Source organism: Dromaius novaehollandiae, chromosome 9 (assembly GCF_036370855.1).
Source record: "Dromaius novaehollandiae isolate bDroNov1 chromosome 9, bDroNov1.hap1, whole genome shotgun sequence".
Classification (NCBI taxonomy): domain Eukaryota; kingdom Metazoa; phylum Chordata; class Aves; order Casuariiformes; family Dromaiidae; genus Dromaius; species Dromaius novaehollandiae.
In genome coordinates, this window is record NC_088106.1 from 28,842,972 (window position 1) to 28,864,554 (window position 21,583).

A 21,583-nucleotide genomic window follows, 5' to 3' on the forward strand; every position below is an offset into this window, starting at 1 on the left:
AAACTTAGACATGCAAACATGGTCATCACAGTGCATTGAGGGGCAGAGCTGCTGCTCCATCTTTGTGTCTCATTCTTAACACCAGTGTGCCTTGCTGGCAGACATGCCACATCAGTTGGTGACCATTGCTTGAAGCTGTCAAATCAGTGGGGAAGTCAACTCAGGTTGGAGGATTAGGTTTATAAGTGTGGTGGAGGGCTTTATTTCAGAAAGTCTTTAAATTAAAAATTACAAATAAATTATCCTGTGAAACTTCATCCTCACCCAAAAGCACAGTTTTTCTTGGTGTTGCAGGTGTTTGAGACTGCATGCCTAAATTCACCAGTGGATTTTTTGGAGCACGCTCTAATCCTAGCAGAAGATTTGCACTCCAGTGGCAGAGCAGATCTAGCAGTATTGCACGTCGCCGCTCTCACTGCCCTACTAGTATCTGCAAAGTGCAGCCATTTCTCATGTAACTCCCCTTTAGCCATCTGTGAAATCCAGCCATACCTCACGCACTGTCTTTGACTTTTGTCAGCTTCTCCTACTGTTATCCGTCACATCCAGCAATTTCTCATGTCATGTCCGGTAGTTTCTCCCATCTTCTTCAGTTAGCTTAACCTCAGGCCGGGGCCTAGACATCTGCCTGCAGCCCTAACATACATGTTACCTCAGCTATCCTAAAAAAATAGAGTTAATGTGTTCCTTTCGTATTTGACAAATTTTATATTACAGTATTATAGTAAAAAAAAAAAAAAAGAAAGAAAAAAAAAAAGAAAAAAAAAGGTTTGCATCTGGACCAGAGCCAGCAGAACGGTGTCAGGCTGCTCTCCCGCCTCTGCTGGTTTGTAACATTTATGGCAGCAGGCCTCAGAAGTGCCGTGCATTTCTCTGTCTATAAATCACTATCTAATCTGAGTGCTCGTACACTGATATGCAGGCTGTGTAATTTTTTTTATTAATGTTGTAGCATATATTTAATGTATAGCATGAGACATTGTAACTAGAATAAGGGAAGAGTCAGATGCAGGTGAACCAAGTGTCAAAGGATGAAAAGGGAGAGAAAGAGAGATTAGAGGAGAGACAGAAAGGAGGAGGGAAGTGGAGTGGGAAGAATATATTGGAACAAGCAGGAATAAGAACAAGTCAAGAATTGCAAAAACCATCCAAAAGTACAAGATCTCATCATTTGTTAATAGTGTGGTTTTCACTGGCAGCCCCTGGAAAGCTTGTCTGCCGGTAGCCAAGTCTCAGGTCGTGGCTTTGCTTTGCTTTGACCAGGAGGTAATTTTTGCTATGATCAGTACTTACAATATTGAAAAATTGGGGGCTGAGGCAATAGTCATAAGGTATTTCCATTTCATATGAACAGAAGTCAGCCCAAAATGATTAACTGCTTTGGAAGCTTGATGCTACTAAAAAGAGAGGAGACAGCAGAGCAGGAGATAATGACCGGTTTCATATTCTACGTACGAATTACAAATTAAACTACAGGGAAGACCCACTTTTTACACTTCTTTGTAGTAGCTCCAGTGTAGTCTTTCAGAGGTAGGATACAGAACTTTAGATCTCTAACTTGGAATATTTTTCTCTTTTGTATGTTAATTCTGTCCTTTTCCCAGATTTCAGGTGATTTTTTTTTTTAATAGGGGATTACTTTCTCATTTAAAAATGGGTTTCTAATTAGGCCTTTCTCTCCTTTTAAGCATCTTTTTCGTTACCATGAGTCTGGGAGGATGAATTAAAATTATATAAAACTGTAATATAATTGTATATAAAACACCTGTTTAAAAAAATGGTTAAATCAAGATTGTCCAGTCTTGACTTTCTCCTCCCTCACTCTTGCATGGAACTGTTCTGAAACCATAATCGTGTCTCTAGATTATCCAGGCAATCCTGGTTCCTAACTCAATGCCTTTCCTTGCTTTGCATATCTCTACTTTGTTTTTTGTCTGTTCTGTGAAGAGAATGAACCAAGGGTCCTATGGAACGGGTAGTATTTGAATCGTTAATAGTGATGGCATCCTCACTTATAAGGTTGAAAGAGTTGAACTCGTTTGTATAAAAATTGCATCGAAAATGAAGTTGTAGTTTTTCCAAACTTCTGAGTGCTTAACTTTACATAATCTCCTTGGTACGTAATTTCAGTGTTTCTTTGAAATCCTGAGAAAACAAAAAATGCGTCAGATGATACACAATATCTTCATAAAATGGTATTCAGCTGCTCTGTGCTCCTGCCCAGAAGACGTCCTGCCATAGGTACTCATGTGCCCCAAAACTTTTTACATCTGTTTCTCCCTGGCAGCTTCACTTTTTCTGTCATGAATCAGCTGACGATTTCAGCATACACCACACCAGAGCATTAAAATACTGCATGCTAAAGTACAATCATCCCATACCCGATGAGGTTGAAGGTATCCAGCAATTTGGGTCAATTTTCTACACAAACAAGAAAAAACAAACATAGAATGCAGGCTGCAGAAATGTGGTATGGCAAAGATCTGAGCAAAAGATCTATGATCTATTATTAAATCATTGTAAACAAATAAATAACGAACTACACTTGGCCACCAAAAAAAGAAATCGGAAAAATGCAAAAGAACAACCGTGAAGCATGAAAGGAGAGAAATGTCGCTGCTAGCTCTCTTGACCACCCACCAAGTTAGAAAATTTTTACATGGTCTGAGGAGTATTTCAACAAGAATAGGAAAAATAGAGTTTTTATCATTTAGCAGTGTTGATAAATATTTGCTATTTTTATTGCAAGTTCTAATTTCAAATTGTTAAAGAAAGCAAGCACTGGTGGTCAGATATTACAATACAAGACAATTTCTCATATTAATGAAAAAGAATTTAAATTAACATAAATATAATAAATATAATTATCTAAAACCTTTTGGAGAGAAGGGGAATTACAGGAATAACTGGACTAGAGAAAGAGGCATGTATAAAACTAATTCCCACCCACTTCTGCACTAGACAGGAAATTCCTGCTGCCTTTCTTTCCCCAGAAACATTTGTGGTGCTAAAGGCTCACGTTAATGCTCACTTTCTATATTTTGGATGATTCCCACGGTTACTTATCTCATCGGTCTGGTATCTTGATGGTCCTTGGCGCATTTCCACTCTTTCCGTTCTGGACTTCAGCACAGCACGTGCAGATGCACCTTCACTTCTGCCTCCCCCAGGCCCTTGTCCAGGTCACTGCTGTTGACGCTTACCTGTGGGCTTCTGGCACTGATCTCCGCTGACTCTATTTTAAAGCCTTCTTAACGGGATTAGCAAGCTGATGCTCTTCTGTTTCTGAAGTGATGAATTCTTGCCCAAAAGTTTGAAAAACAGACTTTTCGCTGTCAGAAAAAGCCCCTCTTTATCATTTGTCTGCCAGGAAAGGGAGTCATTTTCCGGGATGCATCTGTGTCTCCTGAGCCTTTGCTCTCAGCTAGAAGGATCTGCGGTAACACTACCTCTCTCTCTTCCACCCTTGCTCCCAGAGCCTGGCAGTCATTTGCCTTCTGCCTTGGATCTGGCCACGCAGATGAGCAGCAGGAGGCTGTAGCTGGGTTCCGGCATCCTTTTCTCTTTGGGTAGCGTTTCGGCTTCAGCCTCCTGGCAGGCCATGCGAGTACCAGATGTTCACAAGTGTACTTCCTATCTACCTTGCTTGATTTGCCCACTTACGCCCTACAGAGACCATCAGCAGCATGCCTGAACTCAGCTCTGTGAGACTGCTGATCCTCGATGCTGGGTGAAGTCCACAAGAGCAATCCCTGACTGCAAGACCAAGGAGTGCAACCTCATCCTTACAGGCCTCAACTTTGTTCCTGTTGGCACTGATTTTTGCAGTCTCTAACCAACTGAGAGCTTTGCTTTTGGGGACTATCCCACTGGCTGAAAAACAAACCATCTGCTCAAGCAGGGCAGTCTTCAATGCAGTTGCAACTTGAGACAGCTGTAACTAAACCAGCTACCCTCGCTGCTGCTCTGTGGTGCTCATTACATGTCAAAACTGATACTGATCCTATGGGGATAAATAAGTTAAGACCGTAAGAGGCTTATATCGTCCTCCGAGGATTAGCAGTGACTTCACAGATGCTATTCCTTGAGTGCCGCGCAGCAGAGCACACTCACCATTTCTGGTGCCTCAAGGGAGGTGCCGTTAAAAAATAACAAACAGTGTCTCTCTGCAATTGTGCTCATTTAACATAGAATCGATCACATCCACGTAAAGTTTTTCAAGAAACTGCTTTTCTGTACCTTATGTTTCAAAAAAAAAAAAAAAAAAGAAAAGAAAAAAGTGGGGTTTTTTTAAACTTCTATTTATAAGTTCCTTCAGCTTCTAGCTTGAGCAGCTTTTTAAATGCAGAATTGGTTATAAAATAGGCAGACTCACAACTCAAGTCCTGTAGGTTTGGAGTTTTATTTATGAAGTTCAATCATTTGCTTTTTTTTTTTTCTTTAATCAGCTTAAGACCTCACACACGGTAACGTACTTACTTTTTTAAAGTACTTTGCCATTGCAGTGAGCTATATGGATTAGATGTGAGCAGATTTGTGTTTACAGCATTTTTGCTGCCTACAAGTATTTTTCAGTGAGCATCCCTAGTTTGTCAGGGCTCTACAGACGATGTGTGCCTGCAGCCTCGCAGCCGGCCAGATAACGTGCCGGTGCCCAGGGTATCACCAGTGTCCAGCAGCCAACAAACGTTGATCCGTAGGTGCTGCCTAGGGCTGCTCACATCATATGATGAGCACTGAGCCACAGAAAACAAATAATTTCGGAGTAACAAAGCCAGCATGTATTCCCTCTGTCTCTTCTTGGGGGAAAAGGAAAGACGATGGCTCAGAGATGGCTGAGTGAAATGTTTTAGTGGGCTGCGTACAGCCCATGCTCAGTCATTTCGAACACCTGTATGTTGATTTTAAACACTAGCAAAGTTACCTGTAATCTCTTTCCTAAAGATAAACAGCTGCACTACCTTCTCACCAACTACACTGAGATCATGCATCTTTACTTTGCATTTACCTATTACGTTGTTCCTCTAGCTTGTACTGTGGAGTTATTTGAAAGGAAACAAAACAGTAACAGACATGTAACTGATGCCATTTTAAATTCTTTGTATATGCAAATAGGGAGAAAATTTAACATTTGTTTTGTAGGCAGCTGCATGTGGTTTTTGGTTTTTAGCTGAATTGCAAACTGGTTTTGGTAACTCATTTGCATAAAGTTTTAAATGTACATTAAACAAATTACAAGATTATATTATTTAATATTCATGTGCATTTGATTAGGGTATTATTTCAGCTAATCTTAGTGTGTTTTATTTAGCAAGGTGAAGTGAGGTTGAAGTGTTTGAAAGCTCTTCAGAGTCTGTATACCAACAGAGAGTTATTTCCCAAACTGGAGCTGTTCACTAATAGATTCAAGGTAAGAGGAAATATAATTTTTGGAAGGACTACACAAACTAAAATATCATCCGTCTCATGTTGCGATCTTTGATTCACGTAAATGAAGCACAAACATAAACTCATCTGCTTCTCACTCATCTTGTAACTACAATAAAAACTGTATTGCTGAATGCTGAGATTAAGACAAATTCATTTTACAGTTTTTTATCTTGTAAGATTTGTCAGACTGGGCCAGGTGGTTATTTATCTCTTTGTATTATTGATGGCTTGTTCGTTATCATTATTCAGTCCGCTTGTGCGTATTTAATTTTAAAGTTATTGAATTTTAAGGACTTGCACAGGGTGCTTCACGCGTTCTAAAAAGTATCTGAAGGTAGCAGTGAGATGAAGAATGTTGCTGAGATGCTTTTTAGCTGAATTTATGCCCGTGTTTGAAGCAGAGGTGCTGTGATCTGCCCCGCAGTGCTCTGCATTGCAAACACTGTGCTCCAGAGCTGGAGGTTTGTGCTTTTACACAGCCCCTGAGCGAGATTCTCCTGCTCAGGAGAGAGTGCTGCAGAAATAGGCCATGTTAGTTTTGACTAGCACAAACACACTGGCTTTTTTGCTTAGTATCTTAATGAAAATGTGGCTGTTAATTGACTTTTTGGCGTGACCGCTTTATTTCACAAGTGAAGGATCTGGAGAGCTGAGTGTGGACATGCTGCCATGGTGCTGCTGGGATGCTCTGCGAGGAAAGCTTTCCCGCCCCGTCACCGCATCAGCTGGCACCTTTTACCAGCACTTTTGTGTTTTGGAGAACACCTAACTGTAGTAAAGGCTACCTCCCCAAGGAAATATTAATTTAATTTATTTTCATTTAAATCAGGCATATAAATGCTGATGAAAAATTCTGTTTAGAAAGGAAGTGGAGATTTAAATTCTCTATTGATAAATAAAATTACTACTGTGCAGCAGACTGAAAAACTTCTCACTTGTAGATTTTATATTGCTTCATTGGTTTCCTCCATCTTTGCCGTTACTATTAACTCCTTCAGAATAGTTTGATTTAGAAAAATGGGTGAGCCTAGACAACATATGCGTTTAACATGGTAAAGATTCACCAGTTTCTGTTTCCAGCCACATTTAAGAGAGCAAAAGCCGGCATTGCCCACATGACTGGACATCGTTCCCCAACTGTGCTGACCTGGAGGCAGCTTTTGGCATCGGGGTGGAGCAAAGTTTCAAATTAATGCATTTTGAATCTGTGATTATTACTTGAATGTCTTGCCACCACAGCCCACTCCCTGAAAAATAACCTAACCGCCATTCCCATTTCCGTGGCTGCTTATTTGTATTTCCTTGCCAGACTTTGACCAGCTTGCGCAGTTCAGCAGATACTCAGCTCGATCCATTCAGACTGTCAAGAGAAATCTCTCTAGAGATCTCCTAGTTGTTGAAAGCATAAGTTAATTTGATCCAGAGTGACCTGTATTGGGATGTTAATGTTTTACCACCTTCCAGAGAGCTGTGAAGAGCAACTCATGACGTCCCTCCTCAGAAGGATTGGTGTGTGTTCTTCCCCAGCATTTCTGAGTGTTTCGGGGAGCCACTGGTGGTAGTGTTTCTAGGAGTAGATGATATTCTAGTAATTAAGCTTAAAAAAGGAAAAGGAAAAAAAAAGTGTTGTCCATCAAAGAGACTTTTGTTTCCCATTGAGAAGCCCTGCTTGATACAAACAGTAATTGAAGAAATAGATGATGAAAAGATGGGAATAGAGAAGATGGGAACTGGCTCCTCTGCAGTCCGTGCCAGAGTCGAGGCACCAGCAAATTTATCTGCAGCCATTTAACTCTTGTAGCTCACCCCTGACCCTTTCCAGCCGCAGGCTGCTGTCTCCATGGCACGAGTGGCAGAAGGAGATGTATTTGCTCTTCAGCCAGCCTTGTTCACCACCTAATTAATTTATTAATATAAACTGATCTTCATAAACAGTGTAAATTAATATTTTTAAGTTATTAATACAGGCCAGGATACAGGCACGGGATGCTGTACTGTGGCACAGGAAATTTCTGTCAAAGAGGTTGAACAGCTGGGCTCTGTGAGTTGCTAAACCGCTGAAGTTAAATCTTCCAGACGCATTAGGTGTTGAAGTCTGATTTTCAAGCATCCTGACTGGTGCTCTCACACTGAGGTGCTGGCACCGCAGCAGAAAAGAAAAAATTACACATCAGCACTGTTAATTTTAGACCATTGGAAATGCCTGATGTTTCTGGCAAAATTCAGAGGAAAGAGCAGCTTTATCAGATAAGAGAATATTGACACATCAGCCAATTTCCAAGATCAAGAAGGACTCCAAAGTCAGAGGGTAGCTCTTGTTGTGCAGGCAGAAGAGAAGATCCTTTCCACTCCAGGCTTTCTTTGGAGGCTTAAAAGGCTTATTTTACCTGTGTGCGTTCTCATTTGTGTGCAATTCATTTTCTTTTGTCTCCTGTCAGCTCCAAGGAGTTCCCAATGGTGTCCTGGCATTTAAGTTAGACTTTGAGAGGTTGTATGAAATACCGCTGAAACTGTAGGAGTAATATCTCTCGCTGTTTTTTCTCCTGATACTGTTTTCTTAGTTGTTGTTTCTTGGCCAAAACCTTAGGAAAATTGGCAGCAATTCTATATCTTGTCCACAAACGGAATTTCCTATTTGGAAAGTTATTTTGCTGTTTGAGTCTCCCTGTGGACATCTCACAGTCTGTAAGACTTTCTAGATATAACAGTTAAATGCATCAAATTTCCCAGGAATTGATAGGGTAACAGAGGTGCAGTCAGTCTTAACACCACAAAGTATCTCTAAAGACCTGTGTTGTTTGAGAGGTAACGCTGGAGATACCATGCATGCTTTACATACTGTTTCTAAATGTCAGTGTTGAAATAAGCATCTGTTGTTTGATGTCTACTGTTAGCCTTTTAATGCCTGGAACAGTAGAAAAAGGAGTTGGGCACCTTTATTTTGTGCTGCTTTGTTCTTGGTGACTTTTAATGGTGCTTCCTAGAACTTACTTTGTTTCTTTTCCAGTCTCTGACTTCTGTTCTTCCACATCCCCAAATGTCATATAGTACCTAGTCTATCCTGAAGCAGATCAAGCCACAGACATCAAATTTTATTTCAGATGGCCCCATTTCTTTTCATTAACTTGATCAGTCAAGTAGAGAACACCAAGACATGTTGCATTTTTATGGATGGATGGAATTTCTCTCCAGACAGGGAGGACAATATACATGCATCACATCTATTTTAGGTTGACAGTTCACAAAATGAAACTAAAAAGAAAGAAACCTTTAGGAGACTTCTACATAACTACTTAGAAGATGTGAAAACATCATGTTTGATTGGAAAGTGGTTTACTTGTCTCTACTAGAAAAAGTGGGGTGTGAAGTGGGACCATTTCTGTGCTGTGATCTACCTTCTCAGGAAAGAAGTATTAAATAAGACCAGTCCAGAATGGTGCTTCAACTCCACAGTCTACTTGCTTGTTTCCTCCAAAACGCACGAGCATAACAAATGTTTCTTTAGCACCTGTTCCTATTCCTGTGTACTCGTCGGTTGTTCATTCTGCATATAGCGCAGAGCTCCCACGGAGACACCTTAAGTGCTTGAACGATATCAGAGGGTCCTCATGTGTCTAGTGGGAAGATCTTTCTCGCCTAGATTATTTGTTTTGTAATCTGCAGAACTCTTCAGCTGATAGCTCCTTGTGTTTTGTTTTGTTTCGTCACTGTAATAAAATTGCTTTTCAGGATCGCATTGTATCAATGACACTTGATAAGGAATATGATGTCGCTGTGGAAGCCATTCGATTAGTCACGCTAATACTTCAGTGAGTACTTCTCAAAACTTGTATGTTCTCTCTGAAGATTACCTTAGCCAGTAATACTTAAATGACTTGATTTCTTCACCTGTGTAATGAAGTGAATCTCATACTTTACATTTAGTATGAATTTGGACTGAAGATGTAATAATATTGTCAGCAAGCTAAAACAAGATATTTGATTATTTGAACTGACCTGCCTTTAATGGCACGTGGATCTAATATGCTGGGATCCAACCACAGTAGTCTCATGAGTTCTGCTAAGGCTCTATCGTATGTTCTCTAAACCGTATGTTGAAAATCTGTCTCGCAAACAGATGTGTAGATTTTCTGCATCATAGTTTTATACCCAGAGGCTCAACTTCGAAGAGCATTTTTGGTTGCAGAGAATTTGGATGAAAGATTAGACTAGCTTTTCCTGTTAGTGAAGAAGTCTGACTTCAGTTTTTATTTATCGGTCTTTCTGCTTTACAGATATTAAACTTGGTATATCAGAAGAGAATCTGATATCTACTTTTGTATTGTTGATATTTTTAAAGCAATTATACAAACTGTGATCATGAAACAGATGTAGAAAATATCTGCTCCCTGCTCTATTAGCTATGTTTGGGGACACCGTAAGATTTTAGGTGAACAGTTTGGCCAGTGCATCTCTTTTTTTCCTGACCTGTTTTCTCTTTGGTTGCCTAATGATGAAAATACAGCTAAATACAAGCTGATGCATTTAAGACCAGAAGAATATGGCTCACAGGGCAATATTCTGGCCAGTAGGAACTCTGGAAAGGTGTTAGGGACAATCATAATGGGGAATGATGACTTCAAAATTATTTGTAGTCTGAAGCCAAAAGATGGATAGATTCCTGATAAATAAACATATCTGATAAATACTGACTAAACAAGGAGAGAAGTCACATTATTTCTGTATGCAATATTGGTGATACTGTGATGTCACTGATGGAATATTATTGCAGTTCCATTACTCATAGCATTCTTCAGCGGTAATATTGAAAAATGGAGATGATTTTAGAAAACACATGCACAAAATCTGCTTTAAGCTCAGACACTGCAGAAGACACTGCATTGTTATAAAGTTAGTGCATTAACTACTGTAGGAGTGAGGGACAGTTTCTTATATCAGTATTCTTGTAATTCTAAATGCACATGATTCAATCCTACAATGATTAGGCATTGATTTTATCGGAGTATCCATCATGCCAGTTGTGTCCCTGAGACCCTGTGTGTGGCATAATCTGGTTTAGTTTCCTCCTGCCCGTGTCCAGAGCACTTCTCAGCACTGCGCGAGAGCAGGACCGTCACCTGCAGAGACATGGACTCCTGAGAATGGAGTAGGGTAGGAGACTGAAGGAGAAAAAGGGTTGCCCAGTCCCTACTTCGAATATTTCAAAATATTTTGTAAATTGAAAAGTTTTAAAAGCAAACAGACAGTGCCACAGAAGTAAATAAATTCAAGCAAGCAAGCAATAGATAGCATTTTCCTCATGCAGCATTGTAGGGTTTTAACTTAATAATGTTTGATGCTAAGCGTTTGGTATCTTGTAGCATGAGTATTGTAGTTAGTTTGATGGTCTAAGTGGTTAAGCAAGGCAAGATTTGTAAGTAATGGTAATATTTTTTTTGTTAAAGTTATTATATACAGTGATATAACTTTCAGACTTACAAGCCCTTTAAATATCTCTGTATTTGGAAACCTGAGCCAAAGGTCTTTGAAGGCAGCGCTCCTCCATCTAGGATTTTTATGAAGGGGAGCAACCTTGTAGCTGTCAAAAGCAAGTTATGGGAGGTGAGAGGATTGTGATTAAACATTTGTTATAGTTCAGGTGTTACTTTCTGACTCTTTCAGTGGAAGTGAAGAAGCTCTCTCCAATGAAGACTGTGAGAATGTTTATCACTTGGTGTATTCAGCACACCGGCCTGTTGCGGTAGCAGCTGGGGAATTCCTTCACAAAAAGTGAGTTATCAGTTATCCATGGAATAACAACAGGTTCATGACAGCTTTCTAGTAGTGGTAAGGTCTGAAGGCAAGGAAGCAATACACCAAAATATCACAACTTAGCAACATTTCAGGTACTTAATTTGAAACACAGACTTCCTCTCTTGTTTAAATTCAATACTTAAACTGAATATACATTTTTCTTGCTGTAGGATTCAGATAATTTTTACTGATTTCTCAAGGGCTAAATATAAAAGGTTGCATGTACTTCTCTGTATTAAAGTTGTTTTAAATCCTGTAGCTTTGTTGAATTACCATTGTGATATTAAAAAGCCTATACATCCTTGGTTTGTCTACCTGATAAGCAGTCATCACTTTTAAGAACTTCTAAGTCAGTTTATTTCCAAATTATCAATTTTAAGAGGTTTTTAAAGATTTTAATAAATTTGTTTCTAAACTGTCTTCCCTTAAAAATGTGTTACAGCCTGATTACATATTTCATGAAATTGCTATCCCAGAGGAAATGGGCCAGCTTTTCTGCTAATATGAATCATACTGCATCAGTGACTGCCAACAGGGCATTGCCACATCACTATAGTTAATCTTCTAATTCTAGTGTTAGCTAGATAAGAAGTTAGTTGAAAGCCTTTAATAATGTTCTTTTCCCCTTATGAGTTGAGAGATTAAGTTGAGGGATTAGAATTCTTTAATATACTCACAGAGTATTAATATCAGGACACAGGTTATATAATTTTTCATCTCAAGATACAGGTGTAAGAAAAAATCACTTTAAACTATCACTTTTCCTTTGTCAGTGTTCTTACATTTTCCTTGCTTTATTAGCGATTTAGAAGTCCACACTAATTGCAAGGTTTTCGCGGTGCATTTCCAGAATTCCATTTCTGTGAACAGACATGTCTGTTTCTTGGAATTAATTTACAAAATTCGATTACCTTTGATTTCCTATGTGACATTATACAACTTGTAGGAAATGGTTAGATCTTTTTTAAAAAATGTACACTGAAATAGCTCTGTCAGTTAACATGTGACAAAATAGTCTGGAAGAAATGGCTAAAAGGTAAATGAATTTGTCCAAAAACAAATCTGTATGGTAGTGAAAAGACAAAACTTTATTCTAGCTTTTCTTTGCAGTGAGTTATTATGCCCTATGCTGTAAATATGTCTCTTGAGGTAAACAATATTGAAGAAAAGTTGTTCCATTCCTAACAATCATTTTCTCTTGGCTCCTGCTAACATATAAGAGCTGGTATTCTAGTTTAAGTAAGTTGGAATCTACCTGAGGCATTTGGGATAGGATTGAGCTCACCCAATACTACACATTTAAATGCCAGTTTCTAAGTGCAAGCTGATCATTAGGCTCTCTTTGAAGTTAGTGAAGGAGAGTAGATACTATGATCAGACTCAACCCTGGGGTAGATAGTTAAGATATTTCAGCATCTGCAGAGGTGCTTATTTCTATCTATTAATTTATAGCTCAATAGATGAGTAGGGTAAATAAGATGATGTCTGTAAAAGAGAAATAAAATACAAAGTTTTTGCATACCATAAACAATATCTGCAATCACATTAAGCTCACAAAATTGAATGTTGAGAGCAGTATGAAATTAGCCAGGCATCAGGGAACTCGATGCAGAACGGATAATTCACTTGGAAAAAAAAACAAAATGTTTGACTGGTAGCTTGCTTTATCTTTCATGCTGCTACAGGTACCTGAGCTTGGTTGGGATGAATGGGATATCAAGTATGTTTGTACCACATCCCAGTCAGCATGACCACAGTGAAGGTACAACCTTAGTTCTTACAGCACTAGTGGAATAAGTGCTTCCACCATCATAAAACTTGAAAAATTAAAAATATAAAACTATATAAATCATGCAAATGTATAAAACTGTGCAAACTTCTTCAATATAAATGTTTTAGAGATTTTTTTCCTTGGGTGACATGCCTCTATCCCTGTGAACTTGAAGACTCTGAAGATAAATTCATCTCTTCTGGCAAGAAGAGATCACACCTTTTTTCCCTTGAAAGAAATAGCTTGAGATATTTTCACTGTATTTTATCAACAGATCTGCTATAACAAGAATGAATGCTCATCATATTATTGAAGAAATGAGATTTGTTTCGATAAACGTGATAGCTGCTTTTGCTTATTTTTTAGACTGTTCAGCAGACATGATCCCCAAGCTGAAGAGGCTCTAGCAAAGAGGAGAGGGCGAAACAGTCCCAATGGAAACCTTATTAGAATGTTGGTTCTTTTCTTTCTTGAAAGTGAGGTAAAAAAATTCATTTTTAATCTTTACATGTTTACTAAAACCTGGAAATTAAGTAGTGACTTATCAACATCAGTAACAGGTTGTCTTTTTCTTTCCTTTTTGAAAATAGTTTCAAAAATATTGTATACTCTTTATCCCATCTCCTTGTCCATCAAGTGAATTCAGGACAAAATCTTCTCTATGGTTTATTTTGCTCTTACTTGTCCCCAGCGTACTCTATACTGTATTGCTGATAGTATAGTGGCCACCAGGATTCGCTAGTATATAAAAATGTTACTGGTGCTTTTTTTTTTAAGATAACCAACTAAAGAATATACCTTTGGACTTACTCTTTATGAAGTAAATATATTTGAACAGAGTCCTCTCTGAGATTGGATCAGGTTGCTCAGGGCTTTATCCAGTTGGGTCTTGCAGTCTCCATCCTTAGAAGTTTTCAAACATATATATGATGGTATTAAGTGTTGGACAGCCACGTTCAGGATAGGATTTTGTGGGACAAATTAATGGAAGTTAACAGGTGGGAAAGGAGTTACAAATAAATGTACATATAAATTAATAGAAATTCATTTCACTGTAATATGTATAGAAGACTTGGATCATATGAGATGCATAGATATGAACTGGATAAGTTTTTGAAGGTGATTGTTTATAGAGATAACACATATAAGAAGTTTTTTATGGTCGAAGTGCTAACAGTAATTAAGTAATTAAGGCTGGGCATGGCAGTTGAAAGGAGGAAAACTTGAAAAGAGGATAAACTGTTAGGTACAGGATTTGCTGAAGATGGAGGGGGGAAAGGTTCAAAATGATAAATTCAATTCAGTAATCAAAGTGGCAATGAAGATTGAAAGAAAGGAGTTACATAAATGTTTCTATACAAAAGGGAGGGTAATGTGTTTTGTGTAAGAAGCAAAAAGGCATTGCAATCATATTTTAATTGTTATGAAGGCTTGAGCAAGAGACTTGACTGTGAGGATGAAAAGAAACACAATATAGAGATGCTGAGAAAGAGGAAGGGTAGCATTTAGGTGCAGGGTTAAAGTTTAGTGAATGTTAAGATTTTTTAGAAACACCGTAGAAACCTGCAAGTAAAGACAGATGAAACCCCGCTACCTGTATGGGCTGTCAATCTGCTATCTAAATGGATTTGTATTTACAGCTTCATAAAAAATTGGCTTGTATATTTGATCATAGATTCTGGTGAAGGTACCTGAGGTGAATGGAAAGAAATGGTGATGAAGCTTTGCTAGTTGGTGTAATCTCTTGGTGACAAGTCTTAAAGTGAGAAGACCAAATGGCCATAGGCAGGGCCTGAGATATGCCCATAGCGGTTGGGAGATGAAAAGGGCAACGTGTCCCAAGAGCCTAATTCACAGCCAGACATGAATACAGGCTCTGAAGATAGATCATAAGCAAATGTGCTTGTTTGCCTGCTTCCTTAGGGCAGATGCACGGTCTCTTTGGGCTCCTCTGTCACGGCTGCTGTTTATATATATTGTATTCCCAGCTAGGAGCTAGATCTATTGATGCGGGAGCTGTGCTGAACTGTCATGCCCAGTATCCTTCATGCCTTGAATCTGAGTGTGTTCGTGGTTGGGAGTTACCTAGAACGAACCTTGTCCATCATTCTGAGGAGAGAGCGGGCGAAGAAACTCAACTTTGGTCCCAAAGCCACAATCCGCAGAGTGCTTGGCTGTGTAAAGCACACGCTGCTCCCTAAGAGCACTTCTCCCACAGGGCTAGCTTTTTGCTGTTGCTGTCCTTGAGAGAGGTCTCACAAGCAAAGGCGATTATTATGGCTCCAGTTTTGATAAAGACTTAGCAAACTGGGAGACCGCGTCCACGGAAGACTAGAAGATGTAAGCGCGGATATCTGCGAGGGTGCATTCGGAAGGAGATACAGTTAACCCTGTGACGAGCATTGGAAAGCTCTGTGACACATGACAGTTTCCTCAAGGGCTGTCAGAAATAGATAAGTAGATACAGTAGATACCACCTTCCTTGAGCTCTTAGATGTTTTGCTATTTAGGAGTCAGTCCCATCTCTGGCAGCTCTGCGTATTTTGCTTGTTTTTTGATGGCGGCTAAAGATCAGCTTCTAAATCAGTAGAAGCCTATGGATTGTTTTTCTTGCTTGGTAACAGTTGTGTTAATTCACATAAAGAACATTTTTTGCAATTAAAGATAAGTTAGTGTCAATTCTTTACCCATTGAAATCACTAGGTTTTCTGCTACTGTTTCAAGAGACCAGAATTAGGACAATATCCAGCGTTTTTGGAGCTCTGTCTATTGTAGAGACAGATCACAAAGTAATACTTAATGATAATTTTGGATCTTTACATGATTATTTCAAAACATAAATGCACATAAACCTGACAAAAACGTTATAGTATTTTATTTTGTAATTACCATACTCCTAAAAAGTGTAAATATTCTGGCTCAATTTTGAATATATTGTTGTTTGAATCATGTTGCTAAAAACTGCCGAGCATGTTTTCTGTTTTCAGGAGTCTAGGTGTAATATGAACACCATTAGACAAATTTTCCTTTTGTTGCTGTCTGTGGAGTTCAAGCTAAAGCTGAATGTTGTACTAAAAGGAACAAGTATTTCCATATCCGTGTTATGCACCATTATTAAAAGCTGTTTGAATGAAACATAAGTATCTGTTCAGAAAGAATGCATTATAGCTCCCCCTTATTCTCACGTCCCACCATCTCTTCTTTTTATAATGCAGTAAGAAAGTGAGAAAAAGTAAGTTTACGTCTTCCAGGTCAAAACTCTGAGGGGGATTTTCACAAAAAGCTACTCCTTGGAAAATAAGCTCAATTTATTTTTCTTGTATTTTCCATTAAAACGTATCCCCGTTGTCATGCAGTTACATCATTCACTCGAAAGAAGACTTTCCAAAGTTAGTTACAAACTTTTCTTTGCAACTGCTGCAAGAGTCTGTACCTACAGACACTGTCCATGCCCAAACGATTGTGAGAGTTGAAGGACCAGGGCTCGTACCAGAACACTTTACTGATGGTTGCTTTGTAATTTCTAGTTGCATGAGCATGCAGCTTATTTGGTGGACAGTTTGTGGGAGAGCTCTCAAGAACTGCTGAAAGACTGGGAATGTATGACAGAATTGCTCCTGGAGGAACCAGTCCAAGGAGAAGAAGGTACTTGTTTAATCTCGGTACTTTATTGATATCACACAGTATTGTTCATTATTCCTTAAAATGTTTGTTCACTTCAGGGCATAGAGGTGTTTGTGCTGTGGTATGTTTAGAAAGAATATTTGAAGAGGTGCAGGTAATGTAGATTTTAGTTTAATCCATTTTTAATGGATTCACTACAAAAAGAATGTAGTTAGCAGTTTAATATTAAATTTTTCATCTTGTGATGCCTGCTTTAGTATGGTTGCTTGAAATTAAAGGCTATGACTTTGTCCTCATGTCTGAATGTTTAAATGAGTAGTATATGCATGAATATTTCAATAAATTAGGTAATAGAGTTTTGAATAAACAAGCACTTCAGGTGATGATAGTAAAATATGGGGCTTCTCCAGATGGTGTTACAACCTAATGAATTCTCAAGAGGAATAAATGAAGGAAATTCTTTTGCAATTAGCTTTGAATCCCATTTGGTTAATAGATATGTGTGCACAAGATTGGTGGCAAAAGGTCCCTAATGGAAGTGATGAGTTTTGTTCAAGATCCTTTATAAACCTCCAGGATTTTCCTGCTTCAGGGACTTTCACAGTGGTTAGGCAATTGAAAAGCTGATGTACTCTTACTGCGTCCTAGCGTGATGTGCCGATCGTCTCAGTGTTTCGACATCTGACCTTCTGGTGTCCATCTGTTATGATTGTGGTCTTTTATTTCTATGGCAAGTTCCTTAGGAAAGGAGCTGGCACTTTGTGGCTTTTTGTTTGTGTATAGCCTAGTGGAGCTTGGCCCTCTAGATGTGACCAGGAGTACTTCCCAAACAACAGTAAAAATACTGCAGGATTGTGAAAATATTTTGTAAGGAAGTGCCAGTGAACAGTCAGTCCCTCTCTGTCCTCCGTGCCATGCCTTGTTTTGTAGATCTTTGTTATATTCCCCCTCAATCATCGTTTTTCCAAACTGAGAGGTTCCAGCCTATTTAATTATTTCTTCTACAGGCATCACTCCAGACTTTTGATCGGCTTTGCTGCCCTTCTCTGAACTTTTTTCAGTTTTACCACGTCCAGTTTGAGATGATGTGAATGGTAATTCAAAGAGCAAGCGAGCAAGCTGTGATTTTATACACCAGACAAAACGTGTTCTGTTTTGTTCTCTATTCCCACTGTTTTAAAGCTGCATTGACAGATGGTGTGTCTGTGTTATCAAAACTGATGTTACTTGTTCTTTTCCTTCCGTAGCAATGTCTGACCGGCAGGAGAGTGCTCTTATTGAGCTGATGGTCTGTACGATCCGGCAAGCTGCTGAAGCACATCCTCCCGTAGGCAGAGGCACTGGGAAAAGAGTAAGTTGTACTGCAATAGGTGATTCAGACCTGTGTGTGTGTTACTATAGCAACAAAAAATATTTGTCTACAGTGCCACTTTGTGACACTTCTAAATAGGATGTTTTATAATTGATGTTTCCTGTTTGATGTAAAAATTTTTGAAGAAAAGTGGTAGAAATTTTATTTCTAGACATGTTTGAATTTTTTGTTTCATTTTGGTTTTTGCATTGCTCTGTTGATTAAGCCTGAAAATCAGGAGCAGAATAAGATTGCCTTTGACTGTCTGCCATTAAAAGGGATACGCTTCCAATATGGAGGTGGTATTTGCGGAAGCAGCCCCCAGTAGGTTCATCATCGGAGCAGTTAAGCTTTGGAACAGAGGCCAGGGAGGTGGTGCAGTTTCCATCTCTGGCGATTTTCAAGACCCGACTGGGCAAAGCCCTGAGCACCGTGGTGTGACCCCAGAGCTGCCTCTGCTTTGAGCAGGAGGTGGGGCTGGGACCTCCCAAGGTCCCTGCCTGCCTGAATGGTTCTGTGGTTTTATGTATCCATCCTTTTTGGCCTTTTCCCCTGGGTGCCATAAAAATCTCAGAATTTGACATACTGGCCAAATTGCAGTCTGGGTGCTAAATCTTTTATTTATTATATAGCGACTGTTCAGAGACCTACATCAATTTTCAATTTCATTCCTAAGGCTGGGCACTGACTTCTAAGCATTGCATTATAAGTCATTTGGATGACATGAGGTCAGGGTGATCATCAGGCTTTCATTTATACTCTCCATAAATACAGCACCTGGGTTTCCAAAGTCTTGGCTTCACAGACAGATTTCCCTGCTTTTTGGTAGTCCCTCTCTTTTCTACAGGTTAGACTAAAATTAAATAAAGCCATATGAACATTTGGCATTTTTGTTAGATTCAGTTCTGAATGATCATAACTAGATTATTATAGAATGCCACAGGCTCATTTAAAATGAAATCTAGAGATAGACTTATCATTCTTTATTGCTAAACTAGAGCAGTTACTTAGCTTCTTAATTTTTATGTGCCAAAAGCGTATTAGCCTTATGTCCCAAAACAGGACCCTGGGAAAAGCTCCAAGAAACCATCAGTTTAAACATGGCTTTTATACTTTGCCTTATAAATACATATTCTAAGAAATCCCTAATTCATTAAAACATTGGCAATCTACAAAAGTACTTACTCCAATTTACATGAGCATTTATTTTCCTGGATTACCAGCTCTGCATTATCAGTACGACTTAACCTTGTGTTTTGTGCCTGCCTCCAACCATCCTGGCAGAAAAAGGAAACATTTAACAAAAATCTTGTGTCTGTATTTTCTGATTGGGGCACCAAAGTGTCACTATGAGCTTTCTGGGTAATTTTTCTATCTCAGGAGATCCACAGTTCAGATCACTTAGGTTCAGCAAATTTCTTAAGTCTTAGAATGTCTATGTCTGTATTTCTACAGAGCTAAAGAAAACAAGTCAGTAAAATAAAATTCACCTTCTGAAGGGTGACCAAAAGAGCGCTGAGAACATGCTAGGGACCCAGCTTGCTTAATAGCACCATTGCCTAGTAATACCTGGTCACGCGACTACGACCGGGTTGTCAGGAAGAAGGGGCCTGCCGTGACCGCTGCACTGACGTTGCCTTCTGGTGCGCTGGTGCTTCTGCTGCCGCTGGTGCTGCGTTGCGAGGCGGTACAAGACCTGCAGTTGCAGCTGTGGTGTCCAGCCGTCTGCCATGTGCTGTGGCAGTGGCCTCTTATCCAGGGTGACAAATCTCTAGCTGTTCCCCTCCACTTCCACCATTGTTTTGGATCTCTGCTGCCACAATAGGCTGCCTCTCATCCAAGCACATATATGCCTCAGCTTCTTCATGGTTTTGTTTCCAGCTGTTCATCCTCACCTAGAGAGAGGTGTGGGTATGATGTTTAGCTTTTGCTTGTCTTTAGGTAGGTGATGAATTCTGGGGAGTTAGCAGCAGGGATCTCTGACTTGTCGGTAGAGGTTTGTCATATTCCTGCGATCTCACTAGCGTCTTCTCCAAGATGAAATGGAAACAGGTTTCTAATTATGCCCTCCTCTTCTTGCAAAATATTTCTCCTCTGACTTTAGCCTGTAACCCTCATTGTGCAGTCTAGCAGCTTTGCTCTACATAAATCTTTAGCTAACCTGAAATATTCCGTTATCCTTATTTGCTTTCAGAAGTATTCTTCATGACCATTCTACCTTTTTGAGGCCAAGAAGCCAGCTCTAAGCTTTCAGAGAGCATTCTAGGTTGATTATTATCCATCTAGTCACTGTTTCAAGGTGTTTTTGCTATGACAGCATTTGTAGCGTCAATATATCTGTCATTAAAATTTGTAAATGAGTTCTGTGAACTTGAATGTATGTTCTCACTGAGAATTACATTCCAGTTTAGAGATGAGGCCCTGAATCTGCTAATGAAAATCACTGTTACAGGGTGGGTTGGTTATGGTTTTCTTAATTATACTTCATTTCACCCTGATGTCTTACATTACAACTATGTCTAACGTGTGAAAGCCAGAGCTCAATTCATTTGAAAGTAATAGCAAACCTTCCACTCACCTGGGTTATATTTGAATTTTAATCCTAAAAAAATGTTGATGCGTAGAGATGATACCATGCTGGATGAAATGACATTTTCCTCTTTGGGCTTCTTAGGCCACGTGGTCCTCCCATGTAACCACTCTTCCATCCAAATGTTTTAGGGTTTTTTGCTCCTATTTTAATTTTTTTTTTACTACGTTTGCATGGGTTTTTGTTTGTAATAGAAACTTTAGAAAGATTAATGACTGCTATATTCAGAAACTTTATTCACTGTAGTAAATTTTAATTGCTTGCAGGTCTTAACGGCAAAAGAAAGAAAAACTCAGATAGATGACAGAAATAAATTGACTGAGCATTTCATTATTGCACTTCCTATGTTGCTATCAAAGGTACATTTTTCTACAGCATAAATTGTTTACTGGTATTTACAATTGTCTTTAAACTTTTTCATTCTGTAGTATAGATTTTTATTTTTACTTCACTTTTTGTTTTGTTTCAATGATGTCTAGTATTCTGCTGATGCAGAGAAGGTTGCAAATCTCCTGCAAATACCTCAGTATTTTGATCTGGAGATCTACAGCACAGGCAGAATGGAAAAGGTATGGTATATCAGGCAAGAACTCTCACTGTCTTCAAGAGTCTGATTACCAGTATAGTCACATAGTATTGTGCCTGAATTCTGAATATTAGTAATCTTACCTTGATTTGGTGTGTTCTCTACCTGAGTGTTGTTTTGAGTTTCATTGTTCAGGTAATGTTGAAAGCTGAACTTCTCTTCTGATCTGCAGCATCTGGATGCCTTACTGAAACAGATTAAGTTTGTTGTGGAAAAGCATGTGGAATCAGATGTTCTCGAAGCCTGCAGCAAAACTTACAGCATTCTCTGTAGTGAAGAATATACCATCCAGAATAGAGTTGACATAGCCCACAGCCAGCTTATTGATGAATTTGTGGATCGATTCAACCATTCTGTAGAGGATCTGCTGCAGGAGGTTTGTGTTCTTAAAACAAATTTAGATTACATAAAATAGACTATGGTAAACTGCAGAAAAAC

The 21,583-nt window shown here is 39.0% G+C and overlaps 1 protein-coding gene across 5 annotated transcripts in view; it reads left to right on the top strand.

Annotated features, from left to right (window-relative positions):
• Nucleotides 1-21,583, top strand: part of STAG1 (STAG1 cohesin complex component) — a 197,425-nt gene that overhangs the window by 129,161 nt on the left and 46,681 nt on the right. For all 5 annotated transcript variants that reach the window (XM_064517032.1, XM_064517029.1, XM_026100554.2 and 2 more), the window contains exons 11-19: nucleotides 5,312-5,410; nucleotides 9,160-9,239; nucleotides 11,092-11,199; nucleotides 13,361-13,475; nucleotides 16,522-16,639; nucleotides 17,866-17,969; nucleotides 20,826-20,918; nucleotides 21,039-21,128; nucleotides 21,318-21,521. In XM_064517032.1, the coding sequence (XP_064373102.1) occupies nucleotides 5,312-5,410; nucleotides 9,160-9,239; nucleotides 11,092-11,199; nucleotides 13,361-13,475; nucleotides 16,522-16,639; nucleotides 17,866-17,969; nucleotides 20,826-20,918; nucleotides 21,039-21,128; nucleotides 21,318-21,521 (1,011 nt within the window). The remainder of the gene's footprint in view (nucleotides 1-5,311; nucleotides 5,411-9,159; nucleotides 9,240-11,091; nucleotides 11,200-13,360; nucleotides 13,476-16,521; nucleotides 16,640-17,865; nucleotides 17,970-20,825; nucleotides 20,919-21,038; nucleotides 21,129-21,317; nucleotides 21,522-21,583) is intronic.